The sequence below is a fragment of the Branchiostoma lanceolatum genome, chromosome 12 (assembly GCF_035083965.1).
Source record: "Branchiostoma lanceolatum isolate klBraLanc5 chromosome 12, klBraLanc5.hap2, whole genome shotgun sequence".
Lineage (NCBI taxonomy): Eukaryota > Metazoa > Chordata > Leptocardii > Amphioxiformes > Branchiostomatidae > Branchiostoma > Branchiostoma lanceolatum.
The window spans coordinates 13,544,498-13,566,272 of NC_089733.1; the positions used below are offsets into that span (position 1 = coordinate 13,544,498).

General features: G+C 43.3%; 1 protein-coding gene across 1 annotated transcript in view; it reads right to left on the minus strand.

The window, feature by feature from the left end:
- The window catches only part of LOC136445768 (thrombospondin type-1 domain-containing protein 7B-like), a 33,916-nt gene extending 12,364 nt beyond the window's left edge, over positions 1–21,552 (minus strand). Inside the window, exons 1-12 of the mRNA XM_066443906.1 lie at positions 21,146–21,552; positions 6,557–7,370; positions 5,844–6,104; positions 5,401–5,543; positions 4,678–4,833; positions 3,954–4,162; positions 3,148–3,337; positions 2,455–2,601; positions 2,203–2,287; positions 1,951–2,066; positions 1,298–1,516; positions 451–645 (exon numbers count right to left, since the gene is read on the minus strand). Coding sequence (XP_066300003.1) covers positions 451–645; positions 1,298–1,516; positions 1,951–2,066; positions 2,203–2,287; positions 2,455–2,601; positions 3,148–3,337; positions 3,954–4,162; positions 4,678–4,833; positions 5,401–5,543; positions 5,844–6,104; positions 6,557–7,370; positions 21,146–21,287 — 2,677 coding nt within the window. The 5' untranslated portion in view covers positions 21,288–21,552. The remainder of the gene's footprint in view (positions 1–450; positions 646–1,297; positions 1,517–1,950; positions 2,067–2,202; positions 2,288–2,454; positions 2,602–3,147; positions 3,338–3,953; positions 4,163–4,677; positions 4,834–5,400; positions 5,544–5,843; positions 6,105–6,556; positions 7,371–21,145) is intronic.
- Between the last annotated feature and the right edge of the window lie 223 nt (positions 21,553–21,775).

The following is a 21,775-nucleotide window of genomic DNA, read 5'->3' on the forward strand; positions in this document are numbered from 1 at the left end:
CCGTTCAATCAGATGAAATTAAGTTACAGTTAACAAATCAAGAATTACAGTATTTCACATATATCTTTCTCACCAAGGCAAACATCTTTATGGCATAAACAAGGTCCTGAAGCTGACTTTACTCTTAGGCCACAACAAGCTAATCCCTTCATTCCCATATATTTTAAAGTTAGAACCTAACAAAGATTTACCTTACATTCGGCTATATTCACTCCCCAAAACATTGTGCACCAAGATACAAACTTTTCCTACGGACTATTTTTCATGTAGATCTTCCTTTTCATCAACATCATCCAGTTCAGAAGTATTTTCCTTTTTGCTTTAATTTTTAATCCAGGATCTTTTTATCTCTATAAATCAGAAAACCAATACATTCACACCATTCAGTCTTAATAGTGAGCGTCTGTGTTATACAGACTATGAAACCACAAAATCACAAATTTTCCGTACCTGTGAGTTTCCTCTTCCTCTCTGTCTGTCCCTTGCAGTCCTCCCCGCAGCGGCTCCATTTGGACCATTCCGACACGGAGCAGTCCTCCCCGCAGGCCAGCGTACAGTTCCGCGCCGTCTCCGGCATCGGTCCCGCGAACTGTAGGCACTTCATCACCGCAGACGACTCACCCTTCTCATCCTTACAGGACAGGGCTGGATGAAGGACAAGCAAGGTCAAGATTGAGTCAAACTTAAAGAAAATTACACGGTGATTAGTGTGATTAAATCATCCCCAAGCAGCCCTCTGAATGGTTGATTTTCTAGATGCTTGATGGCAACCACCTGAAAGCCAGAGGAATAGGACCCTTCTAATAATGGCTAATATCATGCAAACAAATTTTCAATTGTTCTAGTGTTTGAACATTTAAATGCTGCCACAGTACTGTGAAAGTAAAATCATGTCCAAAATAGTCCTAACACTGTCAGTAATAGCTTTAGCATCAGGTTTTCAGGACACAACATGCTAAGTTTTGAGGAGTGAAGTAAGAGCCCAAAACACAAACCTACAATTTACTAGGAGATTTTCAAAATTCAACTTGGCATGTTAGAAGAACACAGGCTCGGGGTGTCATTAATAACATATTGCAGAAGACAAAGACAGACTATTTTGAGGTCACTTGACTTTACCTCTGGTCTGGATGCCCCGGCCACACTCTTGCCTGTTGTTCTGGTCCCCGGGGTGGGGAGGCAGGTGTCAGTCCCCCCACCGGTAAGTCTTCCACTTATAGGCCCCTAGATACTACTACTACTACTACTTCTACTACCTACTACTATTGGAGGGGCAGTAACGGTCACATGACTTTACCTCTGGTCTGGATGCCCCGGCCACACTCTTGCCTGTTGTTCTGGTCCCCGGGGTGGGGAGGGAGGTGACAGTCCCCCCACCGGTAAGTCTTCCACTTGTAGGCCCCACACTGCTGCATGTTCTCACACAGGCGGCGCTCCCGCAGTGTGTCGGGACAGTCCTTACCCCCCGAGGTCGGGTGCTGAAGGACATAACGGTGTCTGGTCTGGTGCGTGATTTCTGGAAACGAGGAAAAAAAGCATAAAGCACGAGCCATAGCATAGCCATTTTTACACGACTAATAGCTATTTGAAAAACATCATGCTTAATATTAGTTGAGGATGACTGCTTTACCTTTTACCATCAAGACTGTCTTACAGTTTACAGTTTAATTTTCTACATTTATCATAATTTTCCTTTAGAATTAATGCATGTGCAGTGTTTAGATTTACTTTTTTCTCTAGTCCATAGTTAAAATAAAGTGGTCGTAGGCCCCCAAATGACTGGGAAAAGAGTGGGAAAGTTTGTACCCTAGTACACAGTCTCAGGTATAGTGAATACAGTCACATTCAGGAATTCCTCCAAGCCAACTTTTATCATCTTGTCACCTGTGAACCAAAGAATTAATTAGCATTGCCTGAGAAGACTTAATAAGGGTTCAGTGTTGTCCGTACCTGACCCACAGTTGTCTGGACATTGTGTCCACCTGCTGAAGGCAGTGACCAGGCAGTCCCGGTCACAGTCCACCGCACAATCCAGTCGGTCATCCGGCCGCAGGTTCTCTGGACACCTGGAAAGGCAATGTCCATCAAAAGAGTTCAGCCGTGTGTTTAAACCAGTGTTTAAACCAGTCTATAAATCTAAAAATATAAGAAGATGAAACCTTTAAGTAAATATCATCTTATAATTGATAAAGGGAATCTCACCTTTTGTCAGCCACTTGCTGTCCTCCTTCCTTCATGCACCAGACTTTCCTGCTCTTCACTCCGAACCCACAGATCTTACCCTCACCTGTCAATCATCAATCATATTATCTGTCAATCAAAACTTCACATACATGCCAACCCTACATCACTCAAATCACCAATTAACTTGTTACAAAGTTGACCTTCTCCTTGTAAAAGAATAACACAGGCTCAACTCAATAAAAGAAGAAAATACACTTGTTATGTACTTGCCTGTAATATTTCGTGGTGAATATGTGATGCCCCTCTGTAGTCTACAGTCCCTCCACTCCCCCATCATCCAGCTGTACTTGGTACAGCCCCACTCGTTACATGGTCTGCTCTCAGTCAGGTCAGGCTTGGGTGGGCACGGCTTACCAGCTGAAAGGGGTGATATTACATATAATCTTATTATTTGAAGTATTAGTACAAATGCAATCTATTTAAGTTTGTGGCACCTAAATTTTGTAAAATCCTCATACATGGGACCTCTGGATTTGCGTTCGAAGCTAGGTACTGTAATTCTTGTTTCTTTCCCTGTAACTTTATGTATACTGTTTTCACGGTCACCTCTGTACTGCGAACTTATCATCTCCCTGAAAAAACCTGTTGTAATTACTTATGATTCCTTCATAAATCCGTTCTGTAAATCATTTGCCGCCACCGTGAAGTTAAAGTTCAGTGAAAATGTTGATTTTCCTTACACCGTGAAATTTTGTTACCGTGAAGATAAAGTGAATTACAGTACACATTTTCACCTGAGTTGAGTTCGGAATTCAGTGCAAAGTGCAAAACACTGCGGTCTGCTATGGGATTCCAACCCAGAACATTTAGATTGTTAGAATCCTAGCCACCAGGCCACTTGAATTTGTAATTTGATTACAACTGAATTTGTACCTAATTCAAATACAAAGCACCAGTACGCACCTTCCCCTGGGTGAGCAATGATGTTTCTCGTCCTGGTCTGTCGACCCCCGGCAGAGCCGCAGGGTTTAGAACAGGTGGACCACGGGCCCCACTGCCCCGGGACACAGTCTTCAGGACACGACACGTGGCAGTCTAACTCGTTCTTAGGGCGCGGGGAGATCACCTGACAGTACTCATCGTCCACATCATCCTGAGATGGGGGGGGGGGGTGTCAGAAAAGACAGAATTGGTTATATATGTACAAGTTATACTCTGTAACACCATGAACCCCACTACCCTGGTACACAGTCGACAAGAGATACTACATGGCAGTCTTACTTGTTCTTAGGATGTGAGATTACCTGACAATACAATGTATTTCTCATCCTGAAATTAAGAAAAATCTTTACTATTTCTGACCATGTATGCTGATGTACATAGTACAGTGTAGTCACAACAAGGCCTTTGGACACAGTGGGATAAAATGTAGTAAACTTTGTAATCTGAAGTTGTACTCTAGCATTTCTAGTTTTGCCTTCTTTTTTCTCAGAATACCAGGTAGGAACTATGATCCAACGAACAGTAAAACTGCTGACACACAGATAACAAATATGAGACTGCTGGCAGTTTACATGACAAAGGCATGAATATTTCTATCCTGTAAACATGGAAAGTCCCAACCTACCCCATCGATGTTCTCAGAGAAGATAGTCCTGTACATCTTGCCTGGCCCACAGAACTGGGATTCAAACCCCAAACTTCTGATCCAAATGTGAAACTGCTGGCACTACTTACACAACCCTATTTAAATGGAAATCCCAACCTACCCCATCAATGTTCTCACAGAAGATGGTCCTGTACATCTTGCCTGGTCCACAGGACTGTGTGGTGTCGACGAGGAGACAGCGGCTGGGTTCTCCGACGTGCCAGTGGTAACATGACTGTACCTCGCACGGCAGGCTCTCACTCAGGGGAGGACAACTCTGTACCTTCTCTGGGTCAGAGTTCAACACAGACCTGGTCCTGGTCATGAAACCTGGTGGTAGAAGTGAAAGATTTGTGTTCACATCAAACAAAACCTGAAGTATTAATATATAAAACAAAATCGCTCGTAAATAACAGAATGCAACTGTACAATGTTTTGTGGCCATTCACTTCTAAGTCAGGAGACTGATTAAGAAAAGTAGAAATACCAATACGATCTCAACATTTCTTATTACTATGAAAACCAGTCCCATAGGGGCTCAGGATGCTTTGCCATTAAGAATACCAGTCCAATAGAAGCACCGAATTTTCGGCCACCATGGAAACCAGCCATAACATGCTCCAACACCATGGTAACCGACAATTTTAAGTCTGACAATCATTCTTTATGTTAGCACAAAAATCAACAGAATTAGGATGTTCCAAATTCTACTGACTTAGAGGTGTTGGCCATTAAGCTTCTAGGGCCCTGAATAGCGGGAGGGCTGCTAAAAGCATGATTTTTCATGAGCCTCCCTTTGTTTGCATCAGATTTCCATCTCAACACTTAACTTTTAAATGACCTACCTCTGGATCCGGTTGTACCATTACAGCTGAGGGGTGTACAGGATGTCCATAGTGACCAATGAGAGACCAAGCAGGGTTCAGGGCAGGGCACCATGCAGATCTGGGCACTCGGTGGGACTGGACCACCGCATAGAGAGGAAGGAACCGGGGTCTTCTCTGGAAACATAACAGAAGATTGTAGGTTATACTGTAAAATTAATGCAGAAATATTCGCAGGTTTTTAATTTCGCAGTAGGAAGAAAATGGAGTGTCCGAGGAGGTTTTGAGTTTTGCATTTGAAACAATAGTAGCTCTATAGTCACAAATGGAACAGCGGTTTTAAGGTTGTGGTAAAGAGTTCACCCAAGACTTGGACAAGTCGATCTTCATGGCACAGATTTAGGAAGCATTTAAGTTCAGTATATCTTCCTGCTCTATAATATTTGTACATTGTCGGATATACCTTTGGCGACATAGCTGTCATCAATGATAGCATGTTGCAGCTCTAAACATAGATACAATTTTTTACTGAACATCAAGAGGTAAATGTAGAGTAACACCATACAAATTTGGGAAAATTCAATGTCAAACTTAACATCACTTATTAAATCCATTCATGCACATTTAACTATTGATAGTTAATCATTGATGACTACTCACTACTGTAGATAAGAAACCAGTTGCTTTTCTCACTCCATGTTTGAAACATATGTTTCATGTAACTTGTAAGGCTATGTTTATTACCTGGATCTCCTGCCTGCACACAGAAGACCCTCCTGTGCTGGACACCTCCTCCACATCCTGATCTGTTCACCATCTTCCACTCCTGTCTTGTCATCACCTGATCTACTCGACACTTCCCCCACGCACCTCCAACCCACTTGTACCTATAGAAGGGACAAAACATGTCAACAAAACTTGTCTATATGTTTGTGTTTGCTTCCAGAATTCCCAATCTACACAATGTGGTGTTACTACATATTCAATAAATGACAGTCGTAGGGTACCTGAAAAAATTATGAGATTTGACGCTACATCCTCAGTGCTGTTATTTCTCATCTTGTCATTTGACAAGAATGGCCACAAAGTAGTTTGAGTAAGGGGTCTGCCATTTCCGGTTCCTGGTTCATAAGCCAGCAACCTTGCTCCAAGCTTAGAGTTTATCTAAATAAATAAAAGATGTGTACCTTGGACAGACAGGCAGCTCCTCATCATGTCCACAGCCTTCCTTCTCCTCCAGATGTGGGCACAGTTTCCCCTCCCCAACGGGTAGGACCAACACTCGCCGCGTGCGCCTGCGCACTCCGGCCGTACGACGGTCTCCCGCGGACACGCACGTCAACGTGCACGGTTCCCACGGAGACCAGTCCGACACCTGGCAGTCCAGCGGCATGACGCAGGATTCGTGCGTCGGAGGGAGGTCAACAACGTTCCCTTGGTAACAGTAACTGTAATCAAACAAAACAAAACAAGGATATCATATAAGCCATACACAAGAACCATTTCATCTTTTTCTTCTTTTTTTTCACACCAAAAAGTTAAGAAGCTGTTTATTTTCATTAGTCAATTATTGATAGAAGGAGAACGGGAAAAGAGCTCTACCTGTCCCTTATTGAATGGAAGGCTCTCACCACCAATCTATATCATTATCATTCATTAATTAATTTTTCACTTAGCAAAAAGGGATTTTATGCCCACCTTGATAGGTCATTGTACATAACATAGACAAACAAATCACAAACCAACACGAAAAGGGTTTTGGTGGGAGTACCGGAAAATTTTAATTTGATTGACAAAAATGCAACAGCTTCCTCAAAACCACTGTGCGCTTTATGTATTATGCATATTTAGAAATAAGAAGACAATAGATCTAGAAGAGATAATCTTATCCCGACCTCACCTGAGTGACACCTGCTGTCCATCCTCCCTCATACACCTCACCTGTCGGACTCTGTACCCCACACCTGGTCTGTCTAAGACGTCTTCTGATCTGTCCTCCTTAATTTCAGAGGACTTAGTAACATCCTTATAACTCGCTGTTACTCTTAGATCTGAATTATCGTTGCCAACTTGTCTTGAAGATTTAGATTGCTTGGAATCCTCACGACATTTGGTCCACGGACCGACTTTGATGTAGTACGTGTGCCTCCGCTGTTCCCGACAGGGAGGTATATTGGTGCAAACTCGCATCATCATCAGTTCTGGGCAGTGTCGGCCGCCGTGCAGGTTGGGTAAGAGAACGTTCCGTACTCTCGTCTGCGTCCCTTCCCCGCACGTCGTGCTACATTTGCTCCAATCCGAGAACTCGGAAACTACGCAGTCCTGTGGGCAAGGCACTTCACAGCTCTGTTCAACTTGCGGCTTGGGGAAAAACTGTTCGCAAATCCCTTCGGGCATTACGCTTGACGTAGTTCTCTGTATACACGTAACGTTACGTTCTTGCACGCCAAGTGACGTACACTCGACGGCATTTCTTAGCGCGGATTTTAGGTCGGAGTCTCGCGCCCGACAGTCCCCCCAGTCTCCCGTCCTCCACTGGAACATGTGTCGGTGTCCCTTACACACGCGGAAGCAGCTGCGTTGTTTGAGCGGCTGGTTGAGGTGGTTACAGTCTGACGCCGACGTGGCCCAGTTTTCGGCGTGTTCGCACCAGACGGTCCTGGTCTGGACGCCGCCATTTCCACAGCTGTTGCCCATACAGTCACCCCATGGACCTGGGAGGAGAGAAGTATACATGTACGTGTCAGCACTTTTATATCAGATACATAATATTGAAACCAACAGGGTGCACCTTAACAGTTTACATCTGTGAATTTGCTGTCTGCTTTTGTGACATATTTGCATGATGAATGAAGTATAATAAAAGGCAAAAATAAAATCGACTCTCTTTGTTCGATATATGAGCACTGAGTGTCCTTATAGATAGAAGGTACTGCAGAATGTATTAGATACTGTAAATGGAGAAAAATTCACTGTGCTTTTATGTTGTCAGTTTTCGTGGTGATCTTTCCACTGCTAACTCAAAACATTGTGAACATGTGTTCTGCACTACAGTAATTGTTTCAAGCACATTACTTAAGTACTGGGAACAAGTCCTTTCTCTTTCTACCATGAAATTAAGTCCCTGCAAAATCTAATCACACTACAGTCGTTAACTTTAATGTAAAAAATCTGCCACAGGTTTTAGTCATACTCTACCACTTCTGTGTTGATTAACAATCAAGAACAGCTTGCGAGCTGACAAAAAATTGCCATGGATCTCTGTACTTTATCCTTACTGACTCTATTGACTATATGTCTCTTTCCCTAACTCCTACACAATACATGATGTCTGAAAGAAACAGACTCCTGACCCACTTTAGAAAACCCACTCACCACCTGTGAGGTTATGTTTTGCTGACCCGAGCCACTAGGGGGCCTCGGTGCACAGTATGAGAGAGCACCATGGGTGAGGGAGTGATAATTGTAACCAGCACTAATCATGGCTAAAACAATCTATAACCTTCTTTTTAAGCTAACATCATTACCTACAAGAATGTTCTTATTCCTTATTTTGGGGTCTTGGGCAAATCAAAAGATGACAAAGCAACACATCCATCAATTATATAATAATAAAGTAAAAGGCAAAATTCAGTTTTTTTTCCTGTCATTTTTAAAGTCTGCATTCAAATCTATCATAGCTGTCGAGTCTCTTGCCTGGAGAGGACGAAAAAGACTAGGTTGGGACGCCAAGATAGACATTCTTTGTCAAAATACTTCAGGTTTTCATCACAGAAAAGAGCCTGAATGTAATTATAGCAGGTGACGGATCCCAACAGCTGCCTGGGTAGCTCTAACAGTTATCTAACTGATCATCTTTTCAAGCTGCAGTAATAGAAATAGAATGTGTGCTAATATAAGAAAATTGCACACAGTCCTTCTACCCATACCAAGATATCACAGCCACCAGAATACTGATAAGATATAGATGATTGACATGTGTCCGATTTCAAAACAAAATTCATTTCAACTGCTACGTACATATTATACATACAACCATTAGATCTACAGCTCTGCAAGGAAACTACAATTTGTAAACAGACATTGAGCATATTCAAGTTAAACATTGCATAGGAGATTCTTCTAAAGCCTGTGTGGCTGGCCTCAAGCCTTCTTAGGTAGTGACAATAATTCAGCATTAAAAAAATTACAATTTCCTTTCTTTTGTGACCACAAATATCAAAAAAGAAACTACTTTAATCGAAAAATGTGACATAGCGAAATAATTCACTAATAACATCCAGCTTCAATAATAAATTCCTGCCAAATCATAAAGACATACAGTCATTGGTTAACTCCTAGCATATCCTCGAACTTCAGGATACATTCCATTTTCCTCCAAACCCCCAGCATACCCTCAGGATACCTTGTACCTGCCAGATGGTCCTAATTTCTACCACTAATGGAGACCAAACGTGCTGTAATACAATTGTCTGTACCTCTAGGCTATCACTGTCAGGACAGATGGTTTATGATTCAGGTTTCATACAATTGTACACAACAGAAGCAATATAGTCAACTAATGACCTGATTAATAGTTTTCATCTTAATCATAGTCCCTTTAACAGAAGCCAAAGCTGTATATAAGCCTTCTCCCTCTCTGTAATGTGCATATATTAATACTTGTCTGATATCTATAATTTTCATCTGATAAAATCCACATAACAATGTTCATCATGGCTAATATGAATAACAGATTTTAAGAAAAAATGCTATGTATTTTCCTTATTATCATGATATCAGAATGGAAAGAAAAACATACAAGAAGTTTCATGACGCAGTGCTAGAAACAACTGTGGCAACATCTTACAACAATTTCAACTGGAGGAAAAACAGCCATGATAGCAAAACCATGAGGCGGAACTATATAAAAGAAGCTTTCGCCAACAATACCGTATGCCACACACGTAGTCACAAACATCTGAGAGCGCGCACACTTGGATAATGTGAGGACCAGAAAATCGTATTGTTAAGCCAGCCGCACACATAAATCACCACTTTTGTACTTTAAACCTGTTTTGCATCTAAGTGTAGAAGCCTTGAAAGGCACTTTCTTCGAGTATTGTGTGTGTACTTTCCTTTTTTCTAAGATTGCAGACCATATTGCAGGTACCAACGGCTGAGGGATTATCGGCCAGGAAACTCCATTGTTCAGGAAATGGAAGGTTTCAAAAGAGTAGCATTATCTGTAATTTTCTTCAAAGACTTTTTAAGACTTTTGCAAAATACCAGTATTCAAAAGAATGGGTACTTCTTCATGTGGGCTAATGATGGAAAATTAGACAAAAAACATCAGTGAATGAGTACACATTCTATTTTTAAAATGATATATTGTGCTTTGGTCATAAGAAGATAAGCGGATATTTCTGTCACAAAAGATTAATGACTAAAAAAGCCAATAAAGTTTGAAAATTCCAACAACTTGATGGCCTTTTAGACAAGTATTTTCTGAGAAAAATAGACAAATTCCATTGTTGTTGCTTACAAAGGTATATACTTTCATGCAGAAAATATGAAATAAAAGTACCAGATTTAACAAAAATAATAATTATCAGCATCAAAATCTAGAAATAAACATGAGAAACCAAAATGTCAAGAAGTAAGAAATATATTTTTTGTGCACCTTAGCATTTTGAATCAGGTCTCAAAAGAAGGACAGCTTTTGCAGTTCACTTCCTTTGCTTATTTTTCTTTCTCTTTATTTGTAATGAAGCTCTGAATCAACAGATGTCCAACCCAGAAGTCAGGGAGGTCCTAAACACGGGCTGTAAGCCTATACAACAATGGCAGGCTGACACAACACATGGTGTACTGACTTTATATTCTAGTCTCCTACTCCATAGCTTTGATTAATCATTTGTTTGGTTTAATTTTCCAATGCAAAATCCTTGCATGTATCATCTTAGATGGTGACATAAAGCTTGTGTATGGGGGGACTTTAGGCGCTGGTCTCAAGCGTCTGTGCTTCAAAGAACCCAACACACTTATCAAGAACAGTAGGACTAGGAGCGACCCACTTGTGCTTGGGAATGAACGTGAGCTGTAGCAAAGCTGCACTATACTATCAGCTATTGAAAAAGCAAATAACACTTTGTCTCAGACATTAAACTTACCATTCTACCTGCTTTACTTCACTTATGTAAGATATAAGCCATGTATTATTGGGATAAAATAAAATCAGGACTCTCCAATGAAAAAACATTAACAGACGTTTTTTTTGTTTTTCTGCAGCTCAAACAATCCATTATCCTCCATACCCACTGTTTGCCGAGCACTTTCCTCATACCAGTGTAAGTGGGGTTTATAGACATCCCTGTAATACAGGCAGCTGTGCCTTTCTTACCAAAGTACACGATCATCTTACAGGTCCATCTGGCCGGTTCACAGTGGTCTGTACAACACAGCACATACTGGAGGGGTTGTCATGAGGGTTTGTGCTACTCTGGAAAATGCAAATATAGTAGAGCCCCTAAAAATGTATTTTCTTATAAATATAATGCAGCAAGACCTTTTAGCCATTTCTGAAGAATATATTTTTCTATGCCATAAGAAGAAATCTGAATTATGAGAAAATCTTTATAACATGGCCATAAAACTTAATTATAAGATTAGTGTAAATCTTGAAATGTTGATTTTAGATCTATCCCTGCCGCTTTGGCATTGGCCTTTCCAATAAAAAGTCTTGACAGTGGGAGTTTTTGTTTCCATTGCATTACTACTGTACTACAGAATTGTTTCAACTGGGAAAACCTCCTTTCCCTTCCTATGAAATCAGGTTCAAGCAAAAATAAATGAATTTACAGTAGTCACAGCCGCTAAATGTCAGAATAACAATAAACTTGTATAAAACAAATATTTAGTAATCAGCACCAAGGCCAACATTGATGTATTGCCTGGCAGAAGTTAAGAGTGTTCTTGACCTGTCTGACAATTTGTCAACAGCAGGCTGACCTCTGACCTGTGTTGCCATGACAACTAGGTAAGACTGACATGTTGGTATGTGAACTTGAACCTTAGCAGGAGTTTTTTGTACAAGTCAGTTCTGGAGTGAAGTGGTCAAAATGGACTTGATTAATGAGACTTCTATTTAATGATGTGTCTGAAAACAACCATTTGTTGAAACTTTGCTCATTTGTCCTAAGATTAGGCAAGTAGATGAAGTACTAGTAGTGTATGTAAGATACAAATGTTGTACCTCTTGATTTTAAACCTGCTACAGTAGACTTTTAGCAACAATATCTGCATTGTTTTGCAACATGGAGAAGAAACTTAATTTCTCCCTGCTGCCTAACTGTATGACCAATAGAGAATTGTTAGCCAAATGGATACTTCAGCGTGTTGAAATTAAACATTGAAGATGACTTGAAACTGTTGTGTCCTGAGGGGAAAGTGACCAAACAGTTGACCAATAACATTCATGACTCTTGGTCTGTGACTAAAAGCAGTGATTTGTGTTAAGCTCTCTTTAACTTAGAGACTACTGCTTCATCGTATAATGATCCCCAGTGACAGTCATGATCATACAACTTCAAATCTAAAGAGACACCAGCCCCTATGCTGTCATTCCTACTCTCCTCCCTTCTACATCACTGCTCCCATCTGTTCTAGTCTACTAGTTGTAGTCTTCAGGGGATGGGCTCAGAAGCAGGGATCAACCATGATGTTCAGGAGTCAAGGGCAAACATAATAGAAAGAGTTCAAGGTGTCTTTTGACAGCTGTCTGCCAGTTGCTGTTGCTGCACATTAACATCTGCAATCTGACATATCTAAATCACAGAATATGTGACTTGTGTGAGGGATTGAATTTTCTTCGTTATATTGAAAGACCATGTACATGCCTTTTTCTATAAGTATAAGGCATTCATGTATGTAAGTTATCTAAATTTTCCAGTCAAGTTTAGTTGGTGTCTTAATGAATTAAGCATAAAGCACTGTTGTGTGTTGAGATCTATCCATAGAGACCCCCATTATAACTCCCATTAACAATGTGCTCAAAATGTTAATTGTTTGAAACTGCTTCTGGAAATGTGAACAAACATTAAACCACAATAAAACACAAAAGACTTGAAGAGTAATCCTTGATCAGTAGTAAATCACCAATCAAAAAGCAGCATAACACACGATTCTCTTGTATGAATGCAACAAAAATTTCCATGTTTTCCTAATCTCCCGCAGATAGATCTACTGTAACAGTTCTTTGTTGTGGCATTAGGGGAATATCTCACGAAAAAGTACAGCACTCATGACAATAGAGACAACCAATAGCAGGCATGACAGTTGGGCTTTAAATTTTAAAGAGGCACCAGTACCCAGCCTGGCTGTGTCCCTATGCTGCTGCTATCTCCCAGCTGTTGCAGGCCTCATATTGTGCTCTACTGACCTCTGGTCTCCAGGGGGGGACCTCAGAAAAAAGAGATTGTTCCTAACCATAACAACCTGGCTTCTATTCAAACCACTAAAATTCTTTAAAAATCTTTAATGCAAGAAGGGAAAAGAACACACTAGTATTGAAAACAGGGGCTTTAAATATGTCAAACTTTATGTACTGTATAACAGATTCCGTGAGTTGGAGGTCAAATGTAAAGTAATCTTATGTCCGTTATAAAATGTCTTATACAACTTTTTTTAAGTTCACTCGACAATGGTGTAGTATGACGTATTCAAAGCCCCCAATACATGAAGGGCTGTATGACTGTGAACAAGTTGATTAAATAAAAAATAAAGTAACAAGACCCTTAAACCCAGTTTGAGTGACACTGATTACAGTTATGGCACTTATGCCATATCCAATACTGAAAATAGAAATGTCAAACACCAAAATTAGATTGTTGTTTTCCAGAGCCGGACAGATGTCTATCATCACTGTGATACGACATAAGTACCCTTAATCAATCCATCGTGCCTGAGGGCATGTTAAAAATCACACCAGGATCATTTCACCATTACTATCAATAATTGTGACGATTTGGGCGAAGGCTCAAATATGCTAATTAGCCGTTCGAACCCTAGCTCACGTGATCAGTAGACACGTCATCCACGCCATAGCCACGCCAGCGTGCTAGCAGTAACACGGTTCGAATTTCTGAGTGAATTTCTCCGTTATAATCTCCGCCTTGTGCCCTTTACTCGACCATGGTGAGACGGAAACGATGCCCAGGTTGCGGCGAGGAGTTGATCCTGCACCCGGAGGGTAAAGGGAGTAAGCATTGTGAGGGGATAGACCCTCCTTCCGAGCGGGTCAAGGACCCTCCCCCACCACATGGCCAAGAGAAGGACAACGTGAAGGACTCGCCGGAGCAGCCGTCGCACGAGAGCGCCACTGCAGAGCTAGAGAAGAAGAAGGAGGCCCTGCTCGAGCGGCTGGCTAAGGTAAAGTTGGAGAGTGAGGTCGCCGCCTTGGAGGACGAACTCAAGCAAGCACAAGCAGCTATGGCGGCCCGCGCGACCATTACCGGGAAACCCCTACAAGGCCAGCAAGACAAGATGGTGTTAGGAGAGGGAGATATCACCTTACAGCAGCTACGCGAAAACGCAGCTCTGCAGCACGCAGTGGACACCAAGTGCGCGCTAGCGGGAGCCGGAAAGAAGAGGAAAGACGAAGGTAAGCCGCTGTCCCCAGAAGCATTCGTGTACAACTTAGACAGCTCCGAACCGAAGAAGTATGATGAATTGTCGCTCGGAGAGTTTGTGTCCGGATGTATGGCGTTGTTGCGTTCTGAGAATCTGCCACGTTCGGAGTTGCTCGGCCGTCTCTCTGTGTTGCAGTATTGCTTCGACAGATTGGCTAGGTACAAGTGGGCTCACGTGCGTACTTTCCATGCTGCCGCGGTCAGCGAGGCAATGAGCGTCCCAGGCGTGTGGTCGGACTGGGCGCATTTGAAGGAGAGGTTTTTCGACGGAAATAAGGACAACCTCAAGCCGGCGGATTCCGGTGATGGCGGCACGTCAACACAGACGACACCGCAGATATGCTGGGGCTTCAACAAAAACAACTGTTTCCTCTCAACGTGCCGTTTCGACCACTGCTGTCGATTCTGCTGGGAGAGCAAGTCAATGAAATACAAGCACGCAGAAGCCGACTGCGAACGCAAGAGGCGGGAAACCAAGCAGACGCGAGTGCAGACGGCTGACAGCACTGCGTGATAAGCCCGCCCACCCAAGGGCACGGGGACCGGCTCAAGAGCCGGGGACACTACCGTGCGGAGAACTGTGAGTTTGGTTTCTGTTTGTCCACGTCCGTCTCCTTCTAGTAGCCACGTTCAGCTCGCTTCTGTCATCAGTTTTCCGTATCTAACTCGCCACAGTGCGGATAGTTTCAACAGCCTTCCCTACGCAGATTGTAGCGATGTGTCAATCAACACAGACGATAGTTCTTGTGTTTCCTTCAGTAGCGTCCGACATTCAACTCGCCACAGTGAGGATCATGTTTACAGTCTACCTCCCACTGACGGTAGCGACATGTCCATCCGCTCAGACAATGCTCCTCGTGTTTCGGACAGTTGTTTACAGTTTTAACAATACAGATATGACAAGAATTGGTACAGATTCTTTCGTCTCGTTTCCCCTCCAAGAGGGCGTCGCCGCCAGGCAAAGTCAGATAGTTCTCGTGTTTCCTTCAGTAGCGTCCGACATTTAACTCGCCACAGTGAGGATCATGTTTACAGTCTACCTCCCACTGACGGTAGCGACATGTCCATCCGCTCAGACAATGCTCCTCGTGTTTCGGACAGTTGTTTACAGTTATGACAATACAGATATGACAAGAATTGGTACAGATTCTTTCGTCTCGTTTCCCCTCCAAGAGGGCGTCGCCGCCAGGCAAAAGTCAGGTTTCCTCTAGAGCAGCCGATGTTTCCATGACTGTACATCCCCCAGCGGGCGTTGCCATGAGGCACAATTCGAGTGACGGTTTTCAGGTCGGGTGTACCTGCGACTCTACAAGTGATACTCCCCCAGCGGGCGTTGCCACAAGGCACAATTCGAGTGACGGTTTTCAGGTCGGGTGTACCTGCGACTCTACGAGTGATACTCCCCCAGCGGGCGTTGCCACAAGGCACAATTCGAGTGACGGTTTTCAGGTCGGGTGTACCTGCGACTCTACGAGTGATACTCCCCCAGCGGGCGTTGCCACAAGGCACAATTCGAGTGACGGTTTTCAGGTCGGCTGTACCTGCGACTCTACGAGTGATACTCCCCCAGCGGGCGTTGCCACAAGGCACAATTCGAGTGACGGTTTTCAGGTCGGGTGTACCTGCGACTCTACGAGTGATACTCCCCCAGCGGGCGTTGCCACAAGGCACAATTCGAGTGACAATTTTCGGGTCGGGTGTACCTGCGACTCAACAATTGAAGAGTCGACCCGGTCAGTTTTTCCGTATTCAACCCGCCACAGCGCGGATAGTTTCAACAGCCTTCCCTACGTAGATTGTAGCGATGTGTCAATCAACACAGACGATAGTTCTTGTGTTTCGTTCAGTATCGTCCGACATTCAACTCGCCACAGTGAGGATCATGTTTACAGTCTACCTCCCACTGACGGTAGCGACATGTCCATCTGCTCAGACAATGCTCCTCGTGTTTCGGACAGTTGTTTACAGTTTTCAACTCGCCACAGTGATGAGCGTAGCGGGTCTTCCCACACAGTTTGTAGCGATGTTGCAGGCACAGAGGCCAGCAGTTATCGTGTTTCCGTTCAGGATTTTGATGTTGTTGTAGCAGAGAGGGAGAAAATATTAGATTCTGACGAAGGGAGTATAGTTGCCGGAAATACCGACGGTATTGATGGGACGATCGAACCAAGCCTTGGTTCTAGTGTTTCACTTCAGAACTGCCACGGTTCACCAGTCACGTTCACGGCTGGCGAAAAGCAAGTAGTTTCAAGACATTCAGACAGTCATTCGTTGCACGGTGCGGACAATGTTCTTCTAGATATGACAAGAATTGGTACAGATTCTTTCGCCTCGTCTCCCCTCCAAGAGGGCGTCGCCGCCAGGCAAAGTCAGGTTTCCTCTAGAGCAGCAGATGTTTCCATGACTGTACATCCCCCAGCGGGCGTTGCCATGAGGCACAATTCGAGGGACGGTTTTCAGGTCGGGTGTACCTGCGACTCTACGAGTGATACTCCCCAGCGGGCGTTGCCACAAGGCACAATTCGAGTGACCACCTCAGCCGCTGGTCGACTTCGCAGTACCACGAGAACGAATTCAAACGCCTGACGGCCGGGCAGCGCACAGCCAGCGTTGTTGTCTGCCCACGACATTTCGAGTTACTGACACACTGTAATCCTTCCAGGTACCTGCACCTTGCTACGGCGATTGGACTCAGACGTAGAGGACGCAAAGCTGTCGGCTTTCGCGGCGGGCACTTTCGCCAATTTCCGAACGCAGTGGAGGGCATTTCTACTATTCTGTGAGTTTTTCAAACTACCTGCTCTACCGACTGACTGGAAAACTCTCACCCGTTACGCACAATTCCTTACGCGCTCCTTGCGGAGCCCGAGTAGCGTCCAGCTGTATGTACACGGGGCACGCATGTTGCAACGATTTCACGACTTCGAACCGCCCGAGAACAGCTTCGAACTGAAGCTCGTCGTGTCTTCCTTCCGTAGAGGTTCCCCACATGTGCCAGAGCGAAAGCTCCCTATCACGCCTGCCATCCTGCTCAAAATCCGGGAGTTGTTGGACCTGACAAGGCCCATGCACGCCACGCTGTGGGCAGCTTCTGCGTGGCCTTCTTCACTTTGCCACGGAAGTCGAACATAGTACCGCGTTCACAGTCAGCATTCGACCCACGCAAGCAGCTAACGCGTCGCGCCATTCAAGTTTCCAAGGATGGACTCCTGGTTCAGGTGACTTGGTCGAAGACGATCCAGTTTCGGCAAAAGGTGCTTCTCCTACCATTGCCCGTACTGCAAGGGCATCCCCTGTGTCCTCAGTACGCATACGTCAATATGTGTAACATGTTCCCGGCCGACCCAGACGGGCCGGCGTTCCTGGTCCCAGGTAACGGAGGCGGACTCATCTCCCTCACCCATGACACGTTCGTCCACCACTTGAAGTCGTTATTATCCGCGGCAGGCTTCACCCCAGGGAGTTATTCGGGACATAGTTTCAGACGCGGCGGGGCGACTTACGCGTGGCACTGCGGTGCTGACCCACAGGTGATTAAACTGTTAGGCGACTGGTCTTCAAACGCGTTCGAACTGTACTTGGACTGCTCCTTCGACAAGAGGTGCGAGTATTCCAAGCTGATCGCGGAGAAGCTACAGAACAGTTCGCTGGAGCCACCAGATTAGTCTATTGGAAGGACTGTTTAGCAACGACTGACTCCCCAGAACAGTTCGCTGGAGCAACCAGCTTAGTCTATTGAAGGGACTGTTTAGCAAAGACTGATTCTCCAGATGTACTTGCAGTAGAAAGACTTCCTTCACGAAGCGCACTCCTATAGACATTATCAGCAGCCAACTTCGGACTCTAGTACTAGTAGCGGCTAGTTCAGTATGACAGCACATGTCATATAATCAAGTGTTTAGGACAGTGTTCATACATTCGTCTTGTGGCTTAGAGACAATGGTGCAGTTGTTTAAAATAGTTACCCACCTGTTAGGTTAAGGTTATTACTCAACTGTTAGGTTACGGTTGTTTTAGTTTGCTCACCTGTTAGCCTTAGGCTGTTTAGTTTGTTTAACTGTTGGTCGTCAGTCTTCCCTAGCTTGCTAAGTTGCACTAGTCTTGGCGCTGGCTAATTTACTAGCTTTGCTGTTACAAACAACGGCCGTATACCAGTTGATGCCACCAGTAATATCTTATCGGCAGCTCACACTTCTTCACATTCCTTGGTACCGAGGACTAGTTGCTACAGACTCTCAGTAGCTTGTCACTACTGCTCCACCACGCTCCTCTCGTCGCAACTCCCGCACTCTCCCCTACTCGCATAATCTCCCGCTGGGCTTGGTCTTGGTGTTCGACAATCTCTGCTATACATTAAAGTTACCAAGCCCATTCAGGCTCCTTCTCCTTCTTGTGTGAGAGTGCGGATAATTGTGACGATTTGGGCGAAGGCTCAAATATGCTAATTAGCCGTTCGAACCCTAGCTCACGTGATCAGTAGACACGTCATCCACGCCATAGCCACGCCAGCGTGCTAGCAGTAACACGGTTCGAATTTCTGAGTCCCGCCCACCCACCCGTGTTCGACAATCTCTGCTATACATTAAAGTTACCAAGCCCATTCAGGCTCCTTCTCCTTCTTGTGTGAGAGTGCGGATAATTCCTACCACATAGACAAGAGTCATGCGGTGTTGTCTATTGTCTCACCAGCATACAAGGGAAACCACAAAAATCAAGCATGTTTTATTAAATACATTCCATTCGCCACTGTAGTCACATTGTATTTACTTTCAGTTTCAGTATTCTTGGTTGTGTCAAAAGAGTCTTTTTTATTCAGTGACTTACCAACCTGATGAAACTATTCACGGATTATCCATACTTTTATCAATTCTATAATTCAGAGAGAAATATTTCCTTTTTATCACAGTTTGGGTGACTGGCAGAATGATGACAGTTGATGTTAATCAAACTTTTATCATCCTTTGCTAGATCTAAATTGAAGACAGGGTTTTGCCAAAGATGTTCTGATATGACACTATTGACAGTGCCAGGAGGATTCTTAAAAAAACAGATAAGAGGATGAGGTGAAAAGCTGAGAATCTGGCTCTTGCAAGAGATATTTGTTTGTTTGTTCCTTCATTCGTTCGTTCATTCATTCCAAGTAGAGGCATTTTTCAGTTATCCCTTTCAGCAACTGTAAATCTTTAAATGTTCCGACCCTATGTTTCATTTTCGCCTCTCTGTTGATAAAATGTCACAGTGAACGTGTTTTCAGTCACAAACTACCTCCTTTCCCCTTCTTAGTTCTACCCCCAAATAAAGACCCACTCGTGAACAAACATGAATCTACAGTATATAAAGGTAACATGGAGCCACATCTCTTACCTGTATACACAACTCATATCTGTGTATCACTAACATGTGTCTGTACTACTGTTACAAGTGTAACTCGATCCCTTCCTATTTCCAATGGTTTAAAACCCTGTAGCGTACACATACTACAAGCCAGCCTATCAGCTAACAGCTGTCTATCACTACACTGACACCAAACTAGTGCCAGACCCCCTCCCTAGACACTAACCCTAACACATGCATGGTATGGCACCAGTGCACCCCCTTCCCTAGAGAACTTCTAAAATAGATCTCGACATATTTGGTCCCTAGTTTTGGGCCTATTCCCTTGCCTATTAAACTTGCTTATTAGGATGGCAGTACTTTAGGATGGCATTGAAGCTATCTCATCAAGCTAAGTCTGTATTTACATGTTCCCATGCGGTATATAGATTCTACTGTAACACTAACAGAGATGTCTTGTCAAGATTAGAACCTGGTCTACAACACACTATGTTCTGTTGTATAAAGATTTTACCTCTCTCCCTACAATTACTCAGACTATGGCTGCCTACAATGTCAACAAAGGTGTTTGAACACACAAATCAAAAGATTATGGGATTTCCATACATGATGTGTAATATGAAAATTAGATGACGTATTCTCAAAGCGTCAGAATATCTTGTCAATTATTCTGTTACATTTGGCAACGAAACAAAGAAAAAAAATTATGGGAACTGGATTTCCATAGAATTACAGGTAAAATGTACATGTACATTGAATAGAGTACTAGTATTCCTTTTAAGGCTTCAAGAGGGTGTTCGAATTAGTCTATGGAAGCTTAATGTGATACAAGTAGAAGCCTGTGTGATATCGTAAAATATCATCCAGTTCTGAACACCCATATCAAACATTTTCATGGCCTAGTATTATATACACAGGGCTCGAAATTCATCTTTGGGAATAGGTGCACTGGTGCACCCAACTAAAAAAATTGGGTGCACAGAAAGAATTTTGGGTGCACCAGATAAAATAAAGTTGAATGTTCTTCTGAACATAATTACAAAGTTTAACGCTGCTGCCTTTCTTAAGAACTTCAATCTGTAATTCTATAGCTAACTTTAAAATTTCAAACAAATAATACATTAAATAAAGTACAGCAAAAAGTTATCATGCTGCTTTTTATACTTACATTTCAAGAATATTCTGTATACTAGTGTAAAATAGTACCTTAACCCTATAGGCTCAGAAAAAATATATAGGTGCACCAGTGCACCCACAGTCAAAAATTAGGTGCACTGGGTGCACATGCACCCACTATTTCGAGCCCTGATACACATATACAAATTGTTACAGTACTGTTCATCCCTTTTCCATTTATCATTCAATGTCAAATACGGACAATTACCCTTCCAATTCTCCAAGAAAAAATGCTTTTTTTTTCAACTTGCAAGCATTTTTTCTAAATTCTTTTCAAGCTTGTGTTTTAACACTGTAACCTGAGGACTCACCTGTTTTCCAGTAGTATTTGGATAGGTCCCTGGGCAGGTCCGTACTTGGCTGGTTTCCTCTGGCCGTCTGTAGGGCCAAGACCACCAACAGACACAAACACTGCAACCTTCTCAGTACTAACACGCTATGGTACTGCATCATGCTTCTTTCTAGGCTTCGTACTTCACGACAGTTCGGAAATTGTCTTGCAAACAACTTGTGCGTTGTGCAGATTCTAAACTCTTATGTTAGAGTTGTACGAAAACTGTGAGTATCGTACAATGAATATCACAATAACACCACTGTTTCAGCTACTAGAAGTGCGAGGTATCTGCCTGCTTGATTTTAGGCGTTATGAACGTTTCTTCAGTTCATATATCCTGTGTGAATCAGTGCTCCGCAATGCCAGTTGAATCACGACCTTATTTCTGCTAGCGGTCTGGATACAACAGGAGAGTAAAGTCGTCCTCAGGAATCCAGTGGTAAATGTGTCAGCTTGCTCCTACCTTGTCACAGCAGGCTGCTATGACATATGGCTATTGAGTTTTGACTCCTGTTATAGCAACAACAGTTATGTACATCCACAGAGCAACTTGGTAGACTCTACACAACACCAGCGACTATGTCTCCGTTTGAAATCCGGTTGAGAA